General features: G+C 44.3%; 1 protein-coding gene across 3 annotated transcripts in view; it reads right to left on the bottom strand.

Moving 5' to 3' along the window:
- esrp1 (epithelial splicing regulatory protein 1) overlaps positions 1-25,034 on the bottom strand; it is a 101,928-nt gene that overhangs the window by 37,822 nt on the left and 39,072 nt on the right. For all 3 annotated transcript variants that reach the window (XM_063042500.1, XM_063042511.1, XM_063042506.1), the window contains exons 8-11: positions 19,835-19,967; positions 12,987-13,029; positions 10,565-10,866; positions 2,557-2,775 (exon numbers count right to left, since the gene is read on the bottom strand). In XM_063042500.1, the coding sequence (XP_062898570.1) occupies positions 2,557-2,775; positions 10,565-10,866; positions 12,987-13,029; positions 19,835-19,967 (697 nt within the window). The remainder of the gene's footprint in view (positions 1-2,556; positions 2,776-10,564; positions 10,867-12,986; positions 13,030-19,834; positions 19,968-25,034) is intronic.

Here is a 25,034-nt window from a genome sequence, read left to right as displayed (position 1 = left end):
TCTGCTCCACCATTTTATCATGGCTGATTAATTATCCCTCTCAACCCCATTTTCCTGCCTTCTCTCTGTAACCTTTGACCCCTGATTAATCACAAACCTGTCAACCTCCATTTTAAATATACCCAATGATTTGGCCTCCACAACCATCTGTGAAGTGAATTCCACGGATTCACCACCTTCTGACTAAGGAAATTTCTCCTCATCTCTGTATTCCTTGGCTGTGCGCTTTGGTCCTACACTCACCCACCACTATAGGAAATATTCTCTCCATATATCCGCTCTGAAGGGTTTTGGCCCGAAATGCCAACTGTACTTTTTTCCATAGATGTTGCCTGGCCTGCTGAGTTCCTCCAGCATTTCACGTGTGCCTCTTTGTCTAGGCCTTTCAGTATTCAATAGGTTTCAATGGGATTCTGCCTCATTCTTCTGAACTCTAGCGAGTACAGGCCCAAAGCCATCAAATGCTCCTCATACGTTAACCTTTTCATTCCCAGAGTAATTCTCGTGAAGCTCTTCTGGACCCTCTCCAATGTTAGTACATCCTTTCTTCGATAAGGGCCCATAAACTGCTGACAGTGCTCCAGCTTCAACAGGGCCTGATGAAGGGTCTCAGTCCAAAACCTGGTATGTTTACTACCCTCCATAGGCGCTGCCTGACCAGCGGAGTACTTCCAGAATTCTGTGTATGTTACTCTGGATTACCAGCAACTGCTGTTCAAGTATAGCAAAGTTTTTGTATAATTGTATATCATTTATTTCAGAGTTCCAAAGCAAAATATTCTGTTTTATTTTATATATAGCTCAGAATGGGCTCTACTCGTTCAACAAGCTGTATCACCCAGCAACTCGCAGAGTACATATTGGCTCTGAACTGGTTAAAATCTAAATTATGAGATCCTGGCAGTATCCTGCTTGGGACCATGCACTAGTACTGCACGTCACTCTGATCAGTCCATCACTATCCAGATGACTTCTCTCCAGGTCACTGTATGGCAATTTGTTTATTTAGAGACATCGCGTGGAACAGGACCTTCCGGCCTGATGAGCCGCCCCTCCCAGCAACCCCCGATTTAACCCGGGCCTAATCGCAGGACAATCAACAATCACTAATTAACCTACTAACCAGTAAGCTTTGGACTGTGAGAGGAAATTTATTTATTTATGCACTTACCTATTTATATATCCATTTATTTATCTATTTCTTTTTTTCTTTCGTCCTAATGGGCTGTGGTGGCAGGGTAATGGATATGGGCTGAACTACAACATTTTAGAGAAGTTTGGATAAGTACCTGGACGAGAGGGGTGTGGTGGGTTATGGTCCAAGGTGCAGATCGATGGGAAGAGGCAGAATAACAGTCCAGCATGGACTAGATGGGCCGAAGGGCCTGTTCCGTGACTCTGTGACCACTTGTTAAGCAAGAACCAACTTAAATAAACCAAAACAGCATGAATAGCATAAAGAAATATCAAACTTATTTTAAGCAGTTGCTATCCACGAGGGACCAAAGCCAGAAAATGTCTTGTGAATGAGTAAATTCACACACAAATGCAATTTAACACCTAAGAAGTAACACATTTCCAGGAAACGTTAATTTGTGGCCAGTGTTGATGTGTGGTGGATATATATTTAGAGATACAGCACAGAACAGACCCTTCCGGCCCTTTGAGTCATGCTGCCCAGCAGCCCATCCATTTAACCCTTGCCTAACCACAGGACAATTTATAATGATCAGTTAACCTACCAACCGGTACACCTTTGGATTGTGGGAGGAAACCGGAGAACCCGGAGGAAACCCACGTGTTCATATGAGGATGTACAAACCTCTTACAGACAGTGTGGGAATTGAACTCTGACCTTCGACGCCCCGAGCTGTAATAGTGTCACGATAACTGCTGTGCTACTGTGGCACCCCACAATTTATATTACACTAAATCATATTTAACATGATAACACTAACATTTAAAGATAATGAGAGATCGTTAAAAAACATTAAATGTGACTAGTCTGGTATGGAAATACCAAGGCCTTCGAGCAGAAAATCCATCACAGGTAAAGCCCTCCCAACCATTGAGCACACTTACACGGAACACTGTTGCAGGAAAGCAACATCCATCAGCAGAGATCCTCACAACCCAGGACATGCTCTCTTCTCGCTGCTGCCATCAGGTAGAAGGTACAGGAGCCTCAGCACTCACATCACCAGGTTCAAGAACAGTTCCCACCCCTCAACCATCAGGATCTTCAGCCACAGGGCTACACTCATCTATTGAGATGTTCCCACAACCAATGATCTCACTTTAAGGACTCTTTAACTGGTTATTTGATGTTCTCATTATTTATTTATATTTGCTTTTACGCAGTTTGTTGTCTTCTGCACTCTGGTTGATCTTTCATTGACCCTGTTATAGTTATTACTCTACAGGTTGCTGAGTATACCCACAGGAAAATGAATCTCTGTGTGGTATATGGTGAGATTCATTATAGAGTATTCTAATAATAAAATTTACTTAGGATTTTCAATTTACTTTGAAATTTAATTTGCTTTACTACCTCACCTGGTGATTCAATACCACATGCACTCCTTGAGGTCGAATATCAGAGGCAAATTCCCCCAGGAACTCCAGAATATCCTCAATTGTGGCAGTGTAGGGCAGGCCTCGTAAACGGACACAGTCTCGAATACTTGCAGCAGGTATATATGGCTGAGGCCTCACAGGAATGATAGGAGCAGGGGCAACGGGAACCAGGGGTGTTGACGTGCACCTGTTAAGAACCTGTGTAGAATTCAAATGAGGAATATTTTGTGTTATCAATGTGGAAGGCAAAATCAAGGCTGAGGTTATCATCATATGCATAGGTAGACAGATTTAAGATTCAAAATAGTTTAATGTCATTTCCAGTACACAAGTGTAAAGGAGAATGAAGTAATTGTTACTTCAATCCGATGCAGCACAAAAAAACACAATAAGATAAAGAACATATTATAATCATCACCATTATGAGCCGTGTTATATGATGTGGGCATTCATGGTCTTTCTATGACCATGATTGTTCTTTGAAATATCTCTACAGAAGTGGTTTGCCATTGCCTTCTGCTGGGCAGTGTCTTTACAAGATGGGTGACCCCAGCCATTATCAATACTCTTCAGAGATTGCCAGGAGATTAGTGACCGCATAACCAGGACTTGTGATATGCACCAGCTGCTCATACAACCATCCACCACTGCTGCCCTGGCTTTATGTGACCCCAATCGGAGGGGCTAAGCAGGTGCTACACCTTGCCCAAGAGTGATTGATTGTATGTCCGTAAAGTGACGCTAGGCACAGAAATGTCCGTACCTAAGGTGACTGGCAGGAAATGATAAAGTAGTGGTGGTTGGAGGTGTGGAGGGGAGGGTTAGTGGGTGGAGGTGTTGATCAGCCTCACTGCTTGGGGAAAGTAACTGTTTTTGAGTCTGGTGGTCCTGGTGTGGATGCTACATAGTCTCATCCCTGATGGGAGTGGGACAAACAGTCCATGAGTAGGGTGGGTGGAATCCTTCTTCATGTTGCTGGTTACATGGTGTTACACAGAACATCACAATACAGGCTCTGTGGTCCATGATGTCGTGCCAGCCTTTCAACCTACTCCAAGATCAATCTAACCCTTCCCTCCTAAATAGCCCTCCATTTTTCTATCGTCCATGTGCCTATCTAAGAGTCTTTTAAATGTCACTGATGTATCTGTCTCTACCACCACCCCCGGCAGCACGCCACCACTCTCTGTGTAACAAAAAGCCTGCCTCCGATATCCTCCTATACTGGTCTACACAAGAGGGTGCCACGGTAGTGTGGTGATTAGGACAATACTATTGTAGTTCAGAAAACACATCAAAGTTGCTGGTGAACGCAGCAGGCTAGGCAGCATCTCTAGGAAGAGGTACAGTCGATGTTTTGGGCCGAGACCCTTCATCAGGACCTGAGTCCTGACAAAGGCTGTCGGCCCAAAATGTCGACTGTACCTCTTCCTAGAGATGCTGCCTGGCCTGCTGCGTTCACCGGCAACTTTGATGTGTGTTGCTTGAATTTCCAGCATCTGCAGAATTCCTTGTGTCTGCATTATAGTTCAGAGTTCAGTTCTGCTGTCCTCTGTAGGATGTTTGTACATTCCCTCCGTGACCGTGTGGGTTTTCTCTGGGCATTCCAAAGACGTACCGGTTAGTAGGCTAATTGGTCATTGTAAATTGTCCTGTGATTAGGGAAGGGTTAGATAGGTGGAACAACCGAACAGCAGTGGCTGGAGTTTCCAGGAGCAATGGAAGGCACAGATACATCCCGAAGATAAAGAAGTTTTCTAAAGGCTGGATGAGGCAACCATGGGTGACAAGGGAAGTCGAAGACAGCTTAAAGCTAAACAGAAGGCAAATAATATATAAAAAGATAATGGAAGGTTAGAGGATTGGGTAGCTTTTACAGGACATAAGGCAACTAAAAAAAAAACCATAAAGAGTGAAAAGATGAAATATGAAGGTAGGAGTATACCAAAAGTATTTTCAAAGTAGAATAAAAGAGAGGTGAGAGTGGATATCAGACCACTGGAAAATGACACTCAAGAGGTAGTAATGGGGGACAAAGAAATGACGGAAGAACATTAGAAGTATTTTGCATCTGACTTCACTGTGGAAGGCACTGGCAGTATTCCAGAAATTCTGGAGCATCAGGGGGCAGAAGTGAGTACAGTTACTATTACTAAGGAGAAGGTGTTTAGGAAACTGAAAAGTCTGAAGGTAGAAAAGTTCCCTGGACCAGATAGACTACACCCTGGGGTTCTGAAAGAGGTAGCTGAAGAGATTGTGGAGGCATTAGTAATGATCTTTCAAAAATCACTCAGTTCTAGCATGGTTCTGGAACACAGGAAAACTGCAAATGCCACTGAATACTTTAAGAAGAGAGAGAGGCAGAAGAAAGGAAATTATAGGCCTGACCTCGGAGCCTGATGTTGGAGTTGATTATTAAGAATGAGATTTCAGGGTACTTTGGCACATGATAAAATCGACCTACGTCAGCATGGTTTCCTTAAGGAGAAACCTTACCTGACAAATTTGTTCAATTCTTTGAGGAAATAACAGACAGGATAGATGAAGGAGAATCATTAGGGTTGTATACCTGAATTTTCAGAAGGCCTTTGTCAAGATGCCACAGGTGAGGCTATTTGACAAGATAAGAGCCAGTGGTATTACAGGAAAATTCTAGCATGGATAAAGCAGTGGCTGATTGGCAGGAGGCAAAGAGTGGGAATAAAGGGAGCCTTTTCTGGTTGGCTGCCGATGACTAGTAGTGTCAGTATTGGGACCGCTTCTTTTCACGTTATATGTCAATGATTTGGATGACAAAGTTGATAGCTTTGTAGTCAAGTTTTCAGACAATACAAAGACAGGTGGAGGGGCAGGTAGTGTTGAGGAAGCAGGACGACTGTAGAAGGACTTGGACAGATTGGGAGAATGGGCAAAGCAGTAGCAGATGGAATATAGTGTAAGGAAGTGCATGGTCATGCAATTTGGTAGAAGGAATAAAGGTATAGACTATTTTCTAAATGGGAAGAAAGTTCAAAAGTCAGAGGTGCAAAGGGACTTCAGAGTCCATGTGCAGGATTCCTTAAAAGCTAACTTGCAGGTTGAGTGGTGAGGAAGGCAAATGCAATTCTAGCATTCATTTTGAGAGGACAAGAATATAAGAACAAGGATGTAATGCTGAGGCTTTATAAGGCACTGGTCGAACCACACTTGGAATTTTGGGCCCTAATCTAACAGATGGTGTGCTGACATTAGAACATAGAATAGTACAGCACAGTACAGGCCCTTCGGCCCACAATGTTGTGCTGACCCTCAAACCCTGCCTCCCGTATAAGCCCCCAACTTAAATTCCTCCATATACCTGTCCAGTAGTCTCTTAAACTTCACTAGTGTACCTGCCTCCACCACTGACTCAGGCAGTGCATTCCACACACCAACCACTCTCTGAGTAAAAAACCTTCCTCTAATATCCCCCTTGAACTTCCCACCCCTTACCTTAAAGCCATGTCCTCTTGTATTGAGCAGTGGTGCCCTGGGGAAGGGGTGCTGGCTATCCATTCTATCTATTCCTCTTATTATCTTATACACTTTTATCATGTCTCCTCTCATCCTCCTCCTCTCCAAAGAGTAAAGCCCTAGCTCCCTTAATCTCTGATCATAATGCATACTCTCTAAACCAGGCAGCATCATGGTAAAGCTCCTCTGTACCCTTTCCAATGCTTCCACATCCTTCCTATAGTGAGGTGACCAGAACTGGACACAGTACTCCAAGTGTGGCCTAACCAGAGTTTTATAGAGCTGCATCATCACATCGCGATGTTTAAACTCTATCCCTTGACTTATGAAAGCTAACACCTCATAAGCTTTCTTAACTACCCTATCTACCTGTGAGGCAACTTTCAGGGATCTGTGGACATGTACCCCCAGATCCCTCTGCTCCTCCACACTACCAAGTATCCTGCCATTTACTTTGTACTCTGCCTTGGAGTTTGTCCTTCCAAAGTGTACCACCTCACACTTCTCCGGGTTGAACTCCATCTGCCACTTCTCAGCCCACTTCTGTATCCTATCAACGTCTCTCTGCAATCTTCGACAACCCTCTACACTATCTACAACACCACCAACCTTTGTGTTGTCTGCAAACTTGCCAACCCACCCTTCTACCCCCACATCCAGGTCGTTAATAAAAATCACGAAAAGTAGAGGTCCCAGAACAGATCCTTGTGGGAGACCACTAGTCACAATCCTCCAATCTGAATGTACTCCCTCCACCACCACCCTCTGCCTTCTGCAGGCAAGCCAATTCTGAATCCACCTGGCCAAACCTCCCTGGATCCCATGCCTCCTGACTTTCTGAATAAGCCTACCGTGTGGAACCTTGTCAAATGCCTTACTAAAATCCATATAGATCACATCCACTGCACTACCCTCATCTATATGCCTGGTCACTTCCTCAAAGAACTCTATCAGGCTTGTTAGACACGATCTGGAGAGGGTTCAGAGGAGATTCATGAGAGTTATTCTGGAAAAGAAAGGGTTATCATATGAAGAGTGTTTGCTGACACTGGGCCTGTACTGACTGGATGATGAGGAGGAATTTCTTTAGCCAGAGGGTGGTGAATCTGTGGAAATCATTGCTACAGATGGCTGTGGAAGCCAAGCCATTGGGTATATTTAAAGCAGAGGTTGATAGATTCACGATTAGTCAGAGCATCAAAAGTTACGGGGAGAAGGCAGGAGAATGGGATTGGGAGGGATAATAAATCAGCCATGACGGAATGTAGGAGCAGACTCAATGGGCTGAATGGCCTAATTCTGTCCCAATGTCTCATGGTTTTACTGAAGGCTTCTGTGTTCCACATAGCACATGTTCACTCATTACATATCAGTTCCTGCTCCAAATTGAATCACTACTTTTGCAGATCGAGGCTCTTCCTGACTTTCCCTAAGATTTTGTTGGTGCCCGATCATTTAGTCAATCAATGAAACCAACTTGCCCTGAGGTCAGAGGACTGTCTACATGCGCAGGTAGGTGGGTGTGCATTTGGGAGTGAGGAATGGGGCTTGCTTTGTCACTTGGCATGTTCTGTTGAATGTGGCAGGCACGCAGTGCTGGCGCCAGAATGTGTGACATTTGCAGGCTGCTCCCTGCACATCCTTTGGGGTGTTGGCTGTTAACATAAACAACACATTTCACTGTACAGTACTGTGCAAAAGTCTTAGGCACATATATAAAGCTAGGGTGCCTATGACTTTAGCACAGTCCTGAATTTGTCAATGTGGAGCGGAGAGTGAGTTTGTAAGTTTGGCGGGAGCAAAGGATGTTGGGAATGGTGAGGGTGGAGCGCCGTGGGAGGGGTGTGGGACAGGTGGCAGAGAAGGAGTGTCAGGATGGGATGTTGGCACAGGTGTAGACTCACCCAGCGCCGTGGGAGGGATGTGGGACAGGTGGCAGAGATGGAGTGCCAGAAGGGTGCAATGGTGCAGACACACCCAGCCCTGAGACCCCTTTTCCCAACCATGATTCCCCTCTCCCTGCCCCCTTCCCACTCTCAGTCCACCCATATTAGAATCAGGTTTATCATCACTCACATATGTCATGACATTTTGTTTTTTTGTGTGGCAGGAGTACAGTACAATATATAAAATTATTACAGTACTGTGTAAAAGTCTTGGGCACCCTCTCTGTGTATATGTTTGGGCTGGCTGATAGTGTAGTGGCATCAGCACTGGACTTTGAGGTGGGTGGTCCTGAGTTCAGATCCAACCTGGGCAGCTGCAGTACCTGTGCAGAACAAAGGCCACGAAAACCCTGTGGACGATTACACTATCCATAGGGTCAGTGACGACTTGATGGCACTCAACAACAAGACTTCTGAACAGTACTGTATGTTTCAATGTACACATGATAAATAAATCCAAGCTACTTAAAAGAGGTGGCTGGTGGCTTGTGTCAACAGGATTGGCAAAATAATTATCAGAAATATGGAGCATCCATTTTTTAATTAATGTAACTTTTAAATTCAATCCCATCGTGGTCAAAATGGCTAAGCAACCCAGTACACAGCATGGTAGTTGTTAACTTTGAAACTATCCAGAAACCGCACAATGATCTTTACAATCCGATAGATTTCTGACATCAATCTTTTAATAAACTCACAAATACACACTGTAAAATGAACAGCACATTTCAAACATACATAATGAAGGTGTACGGTGGGCTGGCCTTCGTGAGTTGGTGAGATAATGCCGCAGCCTATAAAACCTTGGTGAGACCACACTTGGAATATTGTGTTCAGTTCTGATCACCTCATTATTGGAAGGATGCGGAAGCTTTAGAGAGGGTGCAGAGATTTACCAGGGTGCTGCCTGGACTAGAGAGCACGTCTTATAAAGAAAGGTTGAGGGAACTGTGGCTTTTCTCTTCAGAGTGAAGGAGGATGAGAGGTAACCTGATAGAGGTGTACAAGATGACATGAAGCATATATCGAGTGGACAGCCAGAGACATTTTCCCAGGGAGGAAATGGCTCATACAAGGGCACATAATGGGGGCGCCATGGTAATGTAATGGTTAATGCAATGCTATTACAGCTTGAAGCATTGGAGCTTGGAGTTCAATTCTGACGTCATCTGCAAGGAGCCTGTACGTCCTCCCCATGGAATGCATATGTTTTCTCCGGGTGCTCCCGTTTCCTCCCACTGTTCAAAGACATACTAGTTGATAGGTTAATTGTCCTATGATTAGGCCCGGGTTAAATCGGGGGTTGCTGGGCTGTGTAGATCAAAGGTCTGGAAGGACCTGTTCCACACTGTATCTCTAAATAAATAAATTATATTAAGGTGATAGAAGGAAAGTATCGGGAGAAAGTCAGAGGTGAGTTTTTTTTTTACACAGAGAGTGGGTGGGTGCATGGAATGATCACTGGAACATTTAAGAAACTCTCAGAAAGGGACATGGATGATAGAAAAACTGAGGCTACATGAGAGGGAAGGGTTAGATGGACCTTAGAGTCAGTTAAATTTCGGCACAACATCATGGGCTGAGGGGCCTGTACTGTGCTGTGCTGTTCCATGTTCTTTGTTCTATAAAGAGTGAAAATCCTTTTCCCAATTGTTAGTTTACCGTGTTCAAAGACAAAACAATCTCACAGAAGTACTGAAATGAGCATTCACCTCAATAAACACAAGAGATTCTGCAGACGCTGGAAATCCAGAGCAACGCACACAGAATGCTGGAGGAACTCAGCAGGTCGGGCAGCATCTATGGAGGGGGAATAAACAGTCAACGTTTCAGGCTGACGCCCGTCATCAGCATCTGTAGAGAGGACTCTATGGAGTTCATGTTCTGACGAAGGGTCTTGGCTCAACTGTGTATTCCCTCCATAGACACTAACTGACCTGCAGAGTTGCTCTAGCACTTTGTATCACCTTCAATAAGTAGCCTGTGGTGCTCCAAAGAATAATTAAAGACAGCAGTATAGTACGAACCCTAACCGGGCTGTATGGGGTGTCTAGGGAGGGGTATCATCTCTGGTGAAAGGGGCTTGTCATGTCCGTTCTGGGGCAGCTCACTCACCTTTGGTCCCCACTGGACACTCAGCTCTCACCTGTGGCTCTGCATGAGACAGCTGCCGCACCCTGGTAGACAGCTTCGACAGGCCAGCTGAACCAGGCAAGGGTAGCTAGTGGGCCTCATACCCCGGTGAGATAGGGACATGCCTGTCCTAGCGAGTGCAGGCGGACTGGGCAAGTGAGATCAACAGTGAGATCCAACGTCCAGAAAGGCAGTTCTGTAACGCTCTGTGGAGAGTGAAGGACATGACAAGGCACAGAAGTCGTCATGGTCATCCACTGCAACCAAGGAAGACCCCAGTTTGTGACGACTACGCATAGCACTGCACCTGGACTTCTGAGGGTGACAGAGTGGCACAGCCCCAATGTAAGGGCTTTTCCATTTTAACAGGTTTCCTGTCATCGTTGGATATGATGGAGGAACACCACAGTACTAACCTGTTGGACCTCAGCAACCGTGCTCCTGAACAGCTCGAGGTAGCGCTTCCCCAACAAGCCCCTGTGCTTCTTGAGTGCAGTTTGGGCGTGTCCTTCACAGGCAAATAGTACAAAAGCATCACCTGTTGGCCTCCCATCAGAGTATTTGACAAAAAGTATTCCTTCCTTTCCACCTGTTACTGGACAATCTGATCCAAAAAACTCCAGGATCTCCTCTGCTGTGGCCACAAAAGGAAGACCACGCAGTCGAATGATGACTTGATTTGCCTTTGATAGGAATTGTGCTACTTCGTTGGAGGTACCTGGTAATTATAAGTGCAAAATTAACATCATAAAACAGGTCCATAATTCATTGGAAGTGGCATCACAGGTAGATGGGGTCATTAAGAAAGCTTCTGGTACATTGGCCTTTATAAATCAACGTACTGAGTGCTGGAGATGGGGTGTTATGTTGAAATTGTATAAGACGTTAGTGAGGCCTAATTTGGAGTATTGTTTGCAGTTTTGGTCACCTAACTACAGGAAAGATGTAAATAAGGTTGAAAGAGTGCGGAGAAAATTTACAAGGATGTTGCTGGGACTGGAGGACCTGAGTTATAAAGAAGAATTGAATAGGTTAGGATTTCATTCCAGGAAACATAGAAGATTGAGGGGAGATTTGACAAAATTAAGAGGGATATGGATAGGGTAAGTGCAAACAGACTTTTTCCACTGAGGTTGGGTGAGACTACAACTCGAGATCATGGGTTAAGGGTGAAAGGTGCGAAGTTTACAGGGAAAATGAGGGGAAACTTATTCACTTAGAGGGTCATGAGTGTGTGGATAGGTACGCGGATGGTAAGGATATGGAGGGCTATGGTTCCGGTGCAGGTCAATGGGAGGAGACAGTTTAAATGGTTCAGCACAAACTAGATGGGCTGAAGGGCCAGTTTCTGTGTTGTATTTTTCCACGACTCTAAAAATGGAAAAATATGTTCATAAAATAAAATCCAAGTCAAACCAAAAGCTAATTACAATAAAAGATTAAAGATTAACTTTATTTGAAACACGTACATCAAAACATGCAATGAAATGTTATTGAGGGTTGCTAGGGGCAGTCTGCAAAAGTCGCCATGTTTCTGACATCAACATAGCATGCCCACAACTTAATAACTGCAACCAATATGTTTTTAGAATGTGGGAGGAAACTGGAGCACCCAGAGGAAACCCAGACGCACTTTCAAAGATTCATCTCATGTTCTTGATATTTATTACTAATTTATTTCTGCAGATGGACCGTGGAGAGCATTCTAACTGGTTGCATCACCATTTGATGTGGAGGAGCCACTGCTGAGGATCGGACAAAGCTGCAGGAAGTTGTAAACTCGGTCAGCTCCATCCCGGGCACTAGCATCCCCAGTATCGAGGACATCTTCAAGGAGCGATGCCTCAGAAAGGTGGTATCCATCATTAAGGACCCCCGTCACCCAGGACGTGCCCTCTTCTCATTGCTAACATCAGGGAGGAGCTACTGGAGCCTGAAGACACACACTTAACATTTCAGGAATAGCTTTTTCCCCTTTGCCATCAAACTTCTGAATGGTAATTGAACCCACAAACACTACTTCACTAGCATTTTTTTCTCTTTTTGCACTATTTATTTAATTTAACTTTTTAAATATATATATACTTCTTACTGTAATTTAGTTTTATTATGTATTGTAGTGTACTGCATCTACAATAACAAGTAACTTGACATAACTAGAACTAGGGGACATTGCCTCAAGATTCAAGGGATAAGATTTAGGACGGAGATGAGGAGAAACTGTTTCTCCCAGAGAGGGGTGAATCTGTGGAATTCTCTGCCCAGGGAAGCAGCTGTGGCTTCTTCACTAAAAATATCTGAGAAACAGTTAGATAGGTTTTTACATAGTAAGGGAATTAAGGATGACGGGGAAAAGACAGGTAGATGGAGTTGAGTTTACGGACAGATCAGCCATGATCTTATTGAATGGCTGGGCAGGCTCAATGGGCCAGATGGCCGACTCCTGCTCCTATTCTTATGTTCTAAGGCCAGTGATATTTAGCCTGATTCTGATTATTTTATATATTTTTTCTTTTTTATTCTTTTTGTATTTGCACGGTGTGTTGTATACTGGTCGTTTGTCCATCTTGTTGTGAGCTGGTTTGTATTGATCCTATTGTGTTTCTTTGTATTTACTGTAAATGCCCGCAAGGAAATGAACCTCTGGATTGTACACGGTGACATTATGTACTTTGATAATAAATTTATTTTGAACTTTGAAATCCACACGGTCACGTTTTTCCTTTGATTTTCCTTTGATAAGAATTGGACTTCCTGGGTACCTAATTTTACTGGTTTGAAAAATGTTAACATGGTTGATGTAGATGCTTTAATAATGAAGGATAAAATATTCTTTACCTCCAGCAATCTTTAGAAAATCTTCCCCAGTTGCCTTGTATACCTGTTTAAAAAGGTTAACAATGAGGATATTGTGCGATCTGAGCATTCCCCTCAACACAACACAATATTTTATTGTTTATAAAGTGCTTTCCAATATCCTGGTGCTCAAATGAAAGTCAGTTTGCTTTACAGATCAGCACAAGAGATTCTGCAGATGCTGGTAATCCACAGCAATACAGACAAAATGCTGCAGGAATTCACCAGATTAGGCAGCATCTGTGGAAAGCAATAAACAATTAACATTTTCTTTTTTCTTTGTCCCTCTTCCTTCCCTTTCTCCCTTGGTCCACTGTTCTCGCCAATCAGATTCTTTATTCTTCAGCCCTTTATTTCTTCAACCTATCAGGTCCCAGCTTTTCACTTCATCCCCTCCCCCTCATCCACCTTCCCCCTCACCTGGTCTCACCTGTCACTTGTCAGCTTGTACTACTTCCCCTCCCCCCCACTCTCCCTCCCCCTCACCTGGTTTCACCTGTCACCTGCCAGCTTCTCACTTCATCCCCTCACCCCCCATCCACCTTCCTCCTCATCTGGTCTCATCTGTCACCTGCCATCTTCTCACTTCATCCCCTCTCCCCCATCCACCTTCCCCCTCACCTGGTCTCACCTGTCACCTGCCAGCTTCTCACTTCATCCCCTCCCCCCCCACTCTCCCTCCCCCTCACCTGGTCTCACCTGTCACCTGCCAGCTTCTCACTTCATCCCCTCACCCCCCCATCCACCTTCCTCCTCATCTGGTCTCATCTGTCACCTGCCAGCTTGTACTACTTCCCCTCCCCCCAACTTCTTATTCTGTCTTCTTCCTTTCCTTTTCAGCCCTGATGAAGGGCCTTGGCCCGAAACGTCATGTTTCAGATTCAGGTTGACGTGAATAGGATCTTAAGGAGCAGATTCAGATTCAGATTGATCACAGGTACACCCAAATGCACAGAGAAATGTGTTGTTTGTGTTGACAGCTGAAGCATCCAAGGATCTGCTGGGAGCGGCCCTCAAGATTTCCCATATTCTGCCGCCAACATAGCAAGCCCACAACGCTCGGCAGAACAACACAGAACACAACAAGCAACAGAAGAGCCATAGCAGAACAAGCCCCGTCCCTCCATCACACCCACATGGTCAGTCTTCCAACCATCCAATTTCAGAACAAGCCCCGTCCCTCCCTCACACCCACGCAGTCAGTCCTACAACCGTCCAACTTCAGGACAGGCACCGGGCCTCCAATCTCCTTTGGTTCAAATTACAGAGTCCCTCCAGAATTTGGGTGTGCTGAGTAACATGGACCTTATCTTTCTCATTTCTAATGGCCTTGTGATTTAGAGATCACCTCATTGTTTGTGTTAACACTTACAAAGTTTGCTTTTTAAACCGGCAATTACAATGAAATCAGATCAGCCATGAAGAAACAGCAGAGCAGACTTGATGACCGATTCTCTGAATTCTGCTTCTATGTCTTATGGACTCTGCAGCATTTTATTACAAAAGGACAGAAAATTGCCCTGCTCTTTATCTGTTTCTATCAATCTTTCTATAATTTATGCTGAGTACATTTCAATGCAGTAAAAAGCACTACACGTACAAGTGCTAAAGTAGAGTTTTGGTCTGCTTATTCCTCTCCATAGATGCTGGCTGATCTGCTGAGCTCCTCCAGTATTTTGTGCGACGGTTAACTCTGCTACGAAATGCTTAATATTAACATGTGAATTCTGTGTGATAAGCACGAGAGAACGTGCAGATACTGGAAACCCAGAGCAACGCACACACAAAATGCTGGAGGAATTCAGCAGATCAGGCAGCATCTATGGAAGGGAATAAACCAGCGATGTTTCGAGCCGAGACTCATCTGGATGGGAGAAAAAGGGGAAGGCACCAGAATAAGGTGGTGGGAGAGGGGAAGGAAGAGAAACTGTGGGGTGATAGGTTAGGCCAGGTGGATTGTGTTGGGGGGAAGAATTAAGTAGCTGGCATGTGATGTGAAGCCAGGTTGGGGCTGGGAGGTGACAAGTGCAAAATGCAAAGGGCGAGAGAGGAAGGAATCTGACAGTGACCATGACAGAAAGGGAAGGAGGAAGGGACCGGGGGAGGTGATAGGCAGAGGATAAAGGAAGAAACTGGGAGGCGATAGGTGGAAGAGGTAAAAGGCTGAAGAAGAGGGAATCTGACAGGCCATGGATTTTATTTCTTGTTTACAAAACATGTGCTTATTAGCACTGGCACTTTATCTGTATGCCCAGTCTAGGCAGAGACATACTTCACAATCATTCTTAAAATTAGTTTATACAGATTGCTCTGTAACCAATGATGTGAAGTTTTTGTTTGAAAAATCCTATAGTGTTAACCAGAAGGGACCTTTTGGAAAAGGCAGTTTTGCAGGGTGTATAGTGTCTGCAATGAATTTTCCTGCCAGATTCTTACGTCTTGGACACTTACAAATCCTGCAGCCAATGACCTTTTCTTTTACCCTGACAGTTCGCTATAGTTTTTGTATATTCCAAACAAAGCAAAAGTAGATAGGGGTGTTGTTGGATTAGACTGTTTAATTGTTATTTTCTTTGCAGCTTAACAATTTATTGCCTGCTTGAATTTTATATAACTAATGATACACGTGTAACTACGTAGTACATTTCCTAGTGGTCACAATATGTATATGCGGTTGTTCAGTGTGTCCCCTAGTGGTCACAATGAGTGACAAGTGAGGTGGAAAATCTAGTCAGGTGGAAGAAGGCAGCATACATGAGGTTTAGGACGAAAGGATCAGATGGGTCTATTGAGGAATATAGGGAAGCAAGAAAGGAGCTTAAGCAGGGGCTGAGAAGAGCAAGAAGGGGGCATGAGAAGGCTTTGGCGAGTAGGGTAAAGGAAAACCCCAAGGCATTCTTCAATTATGTGAAGAAAAAAAGGATGACAGGAGTGAAGGTAGAACCGATTAGAGATAAAGGTGGGAAGGTGTGCCTGGAGGCTGTGGAAGTGAGCGAGGTCCTCAATGAATACTTCTCTTCGGTATTCACCAATGAGAGGGAACTTGATGATGGTGAGGACAATATGAGTGAGGTTGATATTCTGGAGCATGGGAGAGGAGGTGTTGGAGTTGTTAACATACATTAGGACAGATAAGTCCCCGGGGCCTGATGGAATATTCCCCAGGCTGCTCCACGAGGCGAGAGAAGAGATTGCTGAGCCTCTGGCTAGGATCTTTATGTCCTTGTTGTCCACGGGAATGGTACCAGAGGATTGGAGGGAGGTGAATGTTGTCCCCTTGTCCAAAAAAGGTAGTAGGGATAGGCTGGGTAATTATAGACCAATGAGCCTTACATCTGTGGTGGGAAAGCTGTTGGAAAAGATTCTTAGAGATAGGATCTATAGGCATTTAGAGAATCATGGTCTGATCAGGGACAGTCAGCATGGCTTTGTGAAGGGCAGATCGTGTCTAACAAGCCTGATAGAGTTCTTTGAGGAGGTGACCAGGCATATAGATGAGGGTAGTGCAGTGGGAATGATCTATATGGATTTTAGTAAGGCATTTGACAAGGTTCCACACGGTAGGCTTATTCAGAAAGTTAGAAGGCATGGGATCCAGGGAAGTTTGGCCAGGTGGATACAGAATTGGCTTGCCTGCAGAAGGCAGAGGGTGGTGGTGGAGGGAGTACATTCAGATTGGAGGATTGTGACTAGTGGTGTCCCACAAGGATCTGTTCTGGGACCTCTACTTTTTGTGATATTTATTAATGACCTGGATGTGGGGGTAGAAGGATGGGTTGGCAAGTTTGAAGACGACACAAAGGTTGGTGGTGTTGTAGATAGTGTAGAGGATTGTCGAAGATTGCAGAGAGACATTGATAGGATGCAGAAGTGGGCTGAGAAGTGGCAGATGGAGTTCAACCTGGAGAAGTGTGAGGTGGTACACTTTGGAAGGACAAACTCCAAGGCAGAGTACAAAGTAATTGGCAGGATACTTGGTAGTGTGGAGGAGCAGAGGGATCTTGGGGTACATGTCCACAAATCCCTGAAAGTTGCCTCACAGGTGGATAGGGTAGTTAAGAAAGCTTATGGGGTGTTAGCTTTCATAAGTCGAGGGATAGAATTTAAGAGTCGCGATGTAATGATGCAGCTCTATAAAACCTTGGTTAGGCCACACTTGGAGTACTGCGTCCAGTTCTGGTCACCTCACTATAGGAAGGATGTGGAAGCATTGTAAAGGGTACAGAGGAGATTTACCAGGATGCTGCCTGGTTTAGAAAGTATGCATTATGATCAGAGATTAAGGGAGCTAGGGCTTTACTCTTTGGAGAGAAGGAGGATGAGAGGAGACATGATAGAGGTGTACAAGATAATGAGAGGAATAGATAGAGTGGATAGGCAGCACCTCTTCCCCAGGGCACCACTGCTCAGTACAAGAGGACATGGCTTTAAGGTAAGGGGTGGGAAGTTCAAAGGGGATATTAGAGGAAGGTTTTTTACTCAGAGAGTGGTTGGTGTGTGGAATGCACTGCCTGAGTCAGTGGTGGAGGCAGATACACTAGTGAAGTTTAAGAGACTACTAGACAGGTATATGGAGGAATCTAAGTTGGGGGCTTATATGCAAGGCAGGGTTTGAGGGTTGGCACAACATTGTGGGCCGAAGGGCCTGTACTGTGCTGTACTATTCTATGTTCTATGTATAACAGTTGTTCAGTGTGTTCCCTAGTGATCACAGTGTGTATATGCAATTGTTCAGTGTGCTCCCTAGTGTTACTTTTGTATCATTCTGGAAAACTCTGGAAGCTTTTTAGAGCTGCATTATTTCAATAGCAGCTTTCTGATTGGCTGACTCTTATTTACAAATTTGAATGGGATGTTTCTGATCTATGGGTATTAAAATAACTGACTAAACAGCAGTGCCATTTTTTTTGCTTCTCTCTCTCTTCACTTACTAAACCTCTATCACTGTTTTCAATTTTATTGTTCTATCAACGCTTAATAAAACGATTCTGCAGCAATAAGTTTTGTGCCTCTTTCCTGATGTCCGTAGGAACTTTGGATTAAAAACATCAGCATCCAACAGGGGATAATCAGATTCTAGTTACCACCACCCCCCCCCCCAGCTATTCAGTATCACACTGCTCATCCAGACATCCTCATTACATCACAAGCAAAAGTATCACAAGTCCAACTTAAGTTGTCACTTTCTGAAGAAAGGTTATGCTTGGAGATTGCAAAAAGAGACATTTTCTTCTGAATCCATACTATGTGGTGAACATGAGATTATTTGAAAACAGATTACACATCAGTTCAGTTCCGGCGGATTGGGCGGCTGAGATGTACAGTGAGGTGTGATGGCCGGGAAGGCGGACTGATAACAAGAGTGGAGGGCAGAGGGTGTGGTGAGGCACAGAAGGAATCGTAGTCATCCACTGCAACCAAGACCCCAGATTGTGATGACTACTCTTACCACTGGACTCCGACTTCCGAGACCGAGAGTGGAACTGCCCCAGTAACACGACTTTTCACAGTAAAAACTCTCCCGCACAGGCTTCCTGTCACCTGTGCATATACCAGCACACGTCAATTTTGATGGCCTCTGTTGGTTAGGGTCGAACATGGATGTGTCCTAGCTGTCACAGTCAATACACAAGCCTGGGCAGTACAATATGGAGAGCAAGCTGCTGCCCATGCAGCAGACTCCCCCTCTCCACGCAGCTGATAAATCCAAAGGAATGGCAGAGACTGATACGGTTTGCACCAGCCGCGTTGCAGGAGTTACCAGTCAGCACTGAACTCAACACGGGACTGCCTTAGGGACCCCATCTCTGGATATTTCCTCAGGGTTTACTCCCGTTGCCTTCCCCATCAGAGGGTAGAGCAGCAAGGCATTTTTATTTTTATTTTTATTATTCTCTCTTTTGTATTCCCACATTGTTTTTTTTTATCCATCCTGTTGGGTGCTGTCTTTCATTGATCCTGTTATGTGTTTTGGATTTACTGCCCACAAGACAATGAATCTCAGGGTGGTACACGCTAAAATACATGTACTTTGTAAATAACTTTACCTTGAAACACCTTGAGTACGCCTGAGGAAAAGGAATGAAGGAAGGCCTTGGGGGATGAGAGGTATCACTAGAAAATTAACGTACCATGGTAACTCCCTCACTGTCCATAGCACGATAAGATATTGGAGCAGAATTAGGCCATTCAGCCCATCAAATCTGCTCCATTATTCCATCATGGCTGATTTATTATTCCTCTCAACTCCATTCTCCTGCCTTCTCCCTGTAAACTTTAACACCCTTACTAATCAAGAACCTGTCAACCTCAGCTTTAAATATACCCAATGATTTGGCCTCCGTGGCTGCCTGTAGCTACGGATTCCACAGATTCACCATCCTCTTTGCTTAGGTAAGGGGCCCAAAAATGCTCATAATACTCCAAGTGCAGTCTGACCAATGTCTTATAAAGCCTCAGCATTATATCTTAGGTTTATATTCTAGTTCTCTTGAAATGAATTCTAACATTGCATTTTCTTTCCTCACCACTGACTCAATCTGCAAGTTAACCTTTAGGGATTCCTGCATTTCTGATTTCTGCTTTGCTCCCCGCTGAGAAAATAGTCAACACCATTATTCCTTCTGCTTTGGGAATAGCAAGATTTCATGATACTAATGTACCATCTCAACCCCTCTTGGAAGGTATGTAGGTTCAGGCCTGGTGAGTACTTTGATGGCAGACCACTTGGGAATACCATGTGCCGTGGGACAGCCTGCAGCCATATTTTCCTGAAAGTGGTTTTCCCTGACTGGCAATTCAAACTCAAGCAAGTTAAGATGTTGGCATACCTCAATGTATCGATTGCCCATGTGATGTTTATGCCTCTGTAGTGCCAGGTCTCTATGTTCACTATCGATGAACCTCACAAGCGCTTCTCCATTCCGTCGTCCCTGAGAATTCAGGCAAAGTGCTACACCACCTCTTCAAAATTAAGAAAATATCATTGATACTTAAAAAGCAATGACAACAACATTTACAAATATTAGAAATATAAGAATATAAAATATTTAATTGGAAATGAATAGCCAATCCAATTATGTAAAATGTTTTTTACTTAGGTACCTGTAATAACCAAAAATTTCTTCATCAGTTATAGTACAATACAAAATATCCATCTGCATCTCACTGGCACATCGGGTGGCAACCTTGCTGGTTCTTTAGCCTTTGTCTGTTTTTACAAGGTCGAGTTGCTAGCTTGATGCTCAACCCAGCACGGATGGAAAGCGTGCAAGGAGCCGGCCAGATTTGAAGCCTGGACCACTCACCTCGAGGTCCGGTACAGATACCACTACACTGCTGGCGGGCTGTATTCCTCTTCAGTTACCGATTGAAAATTCTTGAAAGGTTTGCAGCTCTGACAAACCTACATTAAGTATGAATTTTAGCTTATCCAAGAGATGATAAGGTAGAGATTTTCAAGATGAGGAGTACAAGAGGTGTAAAAGAGGACACAGAGCGACCACTCTCCGCTGAACATCGATGACTCCTCCATAAAGATCGTTAAGAGCACTAAATTTCTTGATGTTCACCTGGTGGAGAATCTCACCTGGTCCCCCAACACCAGCTCCATAGCCAAGAAAGCCCAGAGGCGTCTCTACTTTCTGTGAAGGCTGAGAAAAGTCCATCTCCCACCCCCCATCCTCACCACATTCTACAGAGGTTGTAAGAGAGTACCCTGAGCAGCTGGATCACTGCCTGGTTCAGAAATTGCACCATCTCGGATCGCAAGACCCTGCAGCAGATAGTGAGGTCAGCTGAGAAGATCAGCGGGGTCTCTCTTCCCGCCAGTACAGACATTTACACCACACACTGCATCCGTAAAGCAAACAGCATTACGAAGGACCCCACGCATCCCTCATACAAATTCTTCTCCCTTCTGCCATCTGGCAAAAGGCACTGAAGCATTCGGGCTCTCACGACCAGACTATGTAACAGTTTCTTCCCCCAAGGCATTACACTCCTCAATACCCAGAGCCTGGAGTGACACCAACCTACTGCCCTCTACTGTGAATATTGTCTTGTTTATTTATTGTAATGCCGGCACTGTTTTGTGCACTTTATGCAGTCCTGGGTAGGTCTGTAGTCTAGTGTAGTTTAGTGTTGTTTTACGTAGTTCAGTGTAGATTTTGCATTGTTTCATGTCGAACCATGGTCCTGAAAAACATTGTCTCGTTTTTACTGTGTACTGTGCCAGCAGTTATGGTCGAAATGACAATAAAAAGTGACTTGACTTGACTTGACTTGACTTGGCACAGGTAGAGTGGGTCGTCAGAGACTTTTCCCCAGGGTCGAAGTGGCTAATGTGAGAGAGCGTAATTTTATGGTGACGGAGGAAAATATAGGGGAGATGTCCGAGGTCTCTTGTTTTACACACAGAGAGGCTTGTGCGTGTAACACCCTGCCAGGGGTGGTGGTAGAGGCAGGTGCACGAAGGATATTTAAGAGACTCTTAGATAGGCACATGGATGACAGGAACATTGAGGGTTATGTGAGAGGGAAGGGATTAGATTGATCTTAGAGTCGGATAAGAGATCAGCACAACGTCTTGAGCTGAAATCCCTGCGCTGTGTTGTACTGGTCCATGTTCCATGGGTTATAATTTATGTGGAGAATATAAAGTAATTAATTGAAAGGAAATACCCAGAACAACTGGGTAAAGTGTCCACACTGAGACAGGTGTAATAATTTAATTATTTAGTTACTGATCAGAAATTCTCATAAAGTTTGCAGATCTGACAAATTTACATTAAGTTTGAATTTTAGCTTATATAAGAGAGTATCAAGGTGAAGATTTTGGCAAATAGTTCAATGACATCAAATTCGATTAAGGTCCATTAACAACTGTTTCAGAGAGGAGTTTTTCTTTAATTCTAGAATTAAATGCACAACCTGTGGAATAAGGAGTATACAGAATGTTGGTGATATAATGGGTGTAGAACAATAAGGGATGGTAAAGGCATGAAGGTTTAAATCTACATTGTAAGTTTCTAAAAACCAATATCTAGCAGGTTCTATTGAAAACTATTTGTGTACAGAATTTGCAGTCATAGAATTTACTGTCACTCAACTTACCGAATTGTTTGAGCATTCCCTGAATTGTAACGGCCATGCAATTAGCAAAAAAATTGCAAAATCATACAATGCAAAACAGATTTGTATCTCAATTCGAATGTGATTATTTTCTATAGTAAATCACCTCATCACAGTTAAGGGCAAAGCAGTCAGTAGTCATAATTGTTTGATTTAAAGATTTTATAATCAAAGAATTATTCTATATATGACGAAAGAGAGGTGATTGTGGCCTTTAGGAAGATGCAGGCTGGCCACTTCTCACCGCGCGTAAACGGCTCGGCCATTGAGCGAGTCAGGGCACCAAGTTTTTGGGAGTGCTCATAGTGGATGATTTCACCTGGTCCCTCAACACCTCCTCTTTAGTTAAGAAAGCACAGCAGCACTTCCTGAGGAGATTGAAGCAAGCAAGGCTCCCACCTCCATTCTTACCAATTTTTATGGGGGCACCATCGAGAGTGTCTGGATCAGCTACAACACCATCTGGCAGGGAAATTGCAAGGCATCTGACTGCCAGACCCCACCAAGGATTGCCACTGCTGCTGAGAGGATCATTAGGGACACGGGTCCACCCGGCTGAGATCGTTATCAGGAATGCTGTCACACATTGTCAACGATCCCTCCCGTCCATCCAACAATCTCCTTGACCCCCTAATATCAGGCAGGAGGTACTGTTAGCATGGGAAGCACCTTCTTCGCCCAGGACGTGAGACTACTGAACTTCCTGCCACCACCCAGGTCTCATCAATGTGTGATGCATCAGTAGCATGATACTGTTTACTTTTTAATTTGTGTTCTACAGTAAATGCATCTTATTATTTGTTAAATCACTAGTGGCAATATTGCTTTCCCTGTTATGTGTGTGTTTGCTGGTATATATGGGGATGGTTGTGTGTGAGTTATATGTACTGTGTTGTCACCCTGGTCCAAAGGAACATTGTTTTGTTTGGTGGTATACATGGGGACGGTTGTGTGTGAGTTATATGTACTGTGTTGTGTACCCTGGTCCAGAGGGATGTTGTTTTGTTTGGTGATATACACGGGGATGGTTGTGTGTGAGTTATACGTACTGTGTTCTCACCCTGGTCCAGAGGGATGTTGTTTTGTTTGGTGATATACATGGGGTGGTTGTATGTGAGTTATACGTACTGTGTTGTCACCCTGGTCCAGAGGGATGTTGTTTTGTTTGGTGGTATACATGGGGATGGTTGTGTGTGAGTTATATGTACTGTGTTGTGTACCCTGGTCCAGAGGGATGTTGTTTTGTTTGGTGATATACATGGGGTGGTTGTGTGTGAGTTATACGTACTGTGTTGTCACCCTGGTCCAGAGGGATGTTGTTTTGTTTGGTGATATACATGGGGATGTGTGTGTGTGAGTTATATGTACTGTGTTGTCACCCTGGTCCAGAGGGATGTTGTTTTGTTTGGTGATATACATGGGGACAGTTGTGTGTGAGGTATATGTACTGTGTTGTGTACCCTGGTCCAGAGGGATGTTGTTTTGTTTGGTGATATACATGGGGATGTGTGTGTGTGAGTTATATGTACTGCGTTGTCACCCTGGTCCAGAGGGATGTTGTTTTGTTTGGTGGTATACATGGGGATGGTTGTGTGTGAGTTATACGTACTGTGTTGTCACCCTGGTCCAGAGGGATGTTGTTTTGTTTGGTGATATACATGGGGATGTGTGTGTGTGAGTTATATGTACTGTGTTGTGTACCCTGGTCCAGAGGGATGTTATTTTGTTTGGTGATATACATGGGGATGTGTGTGTGTGAGTTATATGTACTGTGTTGTGTACCCTGGTCCAGAGGGATGTTGTTTTGTTTGGTGATATACATGGGGATGTGTGTGTGTGAGTTATATGTACTGTGTTGTGTACCCTGGTCCAGAGGGATGTTGTTTTGTTTGGTGATATACATGGGGTGGTTGTGTGTGAGTTATATGTACTGTGTTGTGTACCCTGGTCCAGAGGGATGTTGTTTTGTTTGGTGATATACATGGGGACGGTTGTGTGTGAGTTATACGTACTGTGTTGTCACCCTGGTCCAGAGGGATGTTGTTTTGTTTGGTGGTATACATGGGGACGGTTGTGTGTGAGTTACATGTACTGCGTTTTCACTCTGGTCCAGAGGGATGTTGTTTTGTTTGCTGGTATACATGGGGATGGTTGTGTGTGAGTTACATGTACTGTGTTTTCACCCTGGTCCAGGGGGATGTTGTTTTGTTTGGTGGTATACATGGAGACAGTTGTGTGTGAGTTACATGTACTGCGTTTTCACTCTGGTCCAGAGGGATGTTGTTTTGTTTGCTGGTATACATGGGGATGGTTGTGTGTGAGTTATACGTACTGTGTTGTCACCCTGGTCCAGAGGGATGTTGTTTTGTTTGCTGGTATACATGGGGATGGTTGTGTGTGAGTTACATGTACTGTGTTTTCACCCTGGTCCAGGGGGATGTTGTTGTGTTTGGTGGTATACATGGGGACGGTTGTGTGTGAGTTACATGTACTGCGTTTTCACTCTGGTCCAGAGGGATGTTGTTTTGTTTGCTGGTATACATGGGGATGTGTGTGTGTGAGTTATATGTACTGTGTTGTGTACCCTGGTCCAGAGGGATGTTGTTTTGTTTGCTGGTATACATGGGGATGGTTGTGTGTGAGTTATATGTACTGTGTTGTCACTCTGGTCCAGAGGGATGTTGTTTTGTTTGCTGGTATACATGGGGATGGTTGTGTGTGAGTTATACGTACTGTGTTGTCACCCTGGCCCAGAGGGATGTTGTTTTGTTTGCTGGTATACATGGGGATGGTTGTGTGTGAGTTACATGTACTGCGTTTTCACTCTGGTCCAGAGGGATGTTGTTTTGTTTGCTGGTATACATGGGGATGTGTGTGTGTGAGTTATATGTACTGTGT

Source organism: Mobula hypostoma, chromosome 1, assembly GCF_963921235.1.
Source record: "Mobula hypostoma chromosome 1, sMobHyp1.1, whole genome shotgun sequence".
Lineage (NCBI taxonomy): Eukaryota > Metazoa > Chordata > Chondrichthyes > Myliobatiformes > Myliobatidae > Mobula > Mobula hypostoma.
Note: the sequence above shows the minus strand (reverse complement) of the source record. Positions and strands in the feature narration are given on the sequence as shown.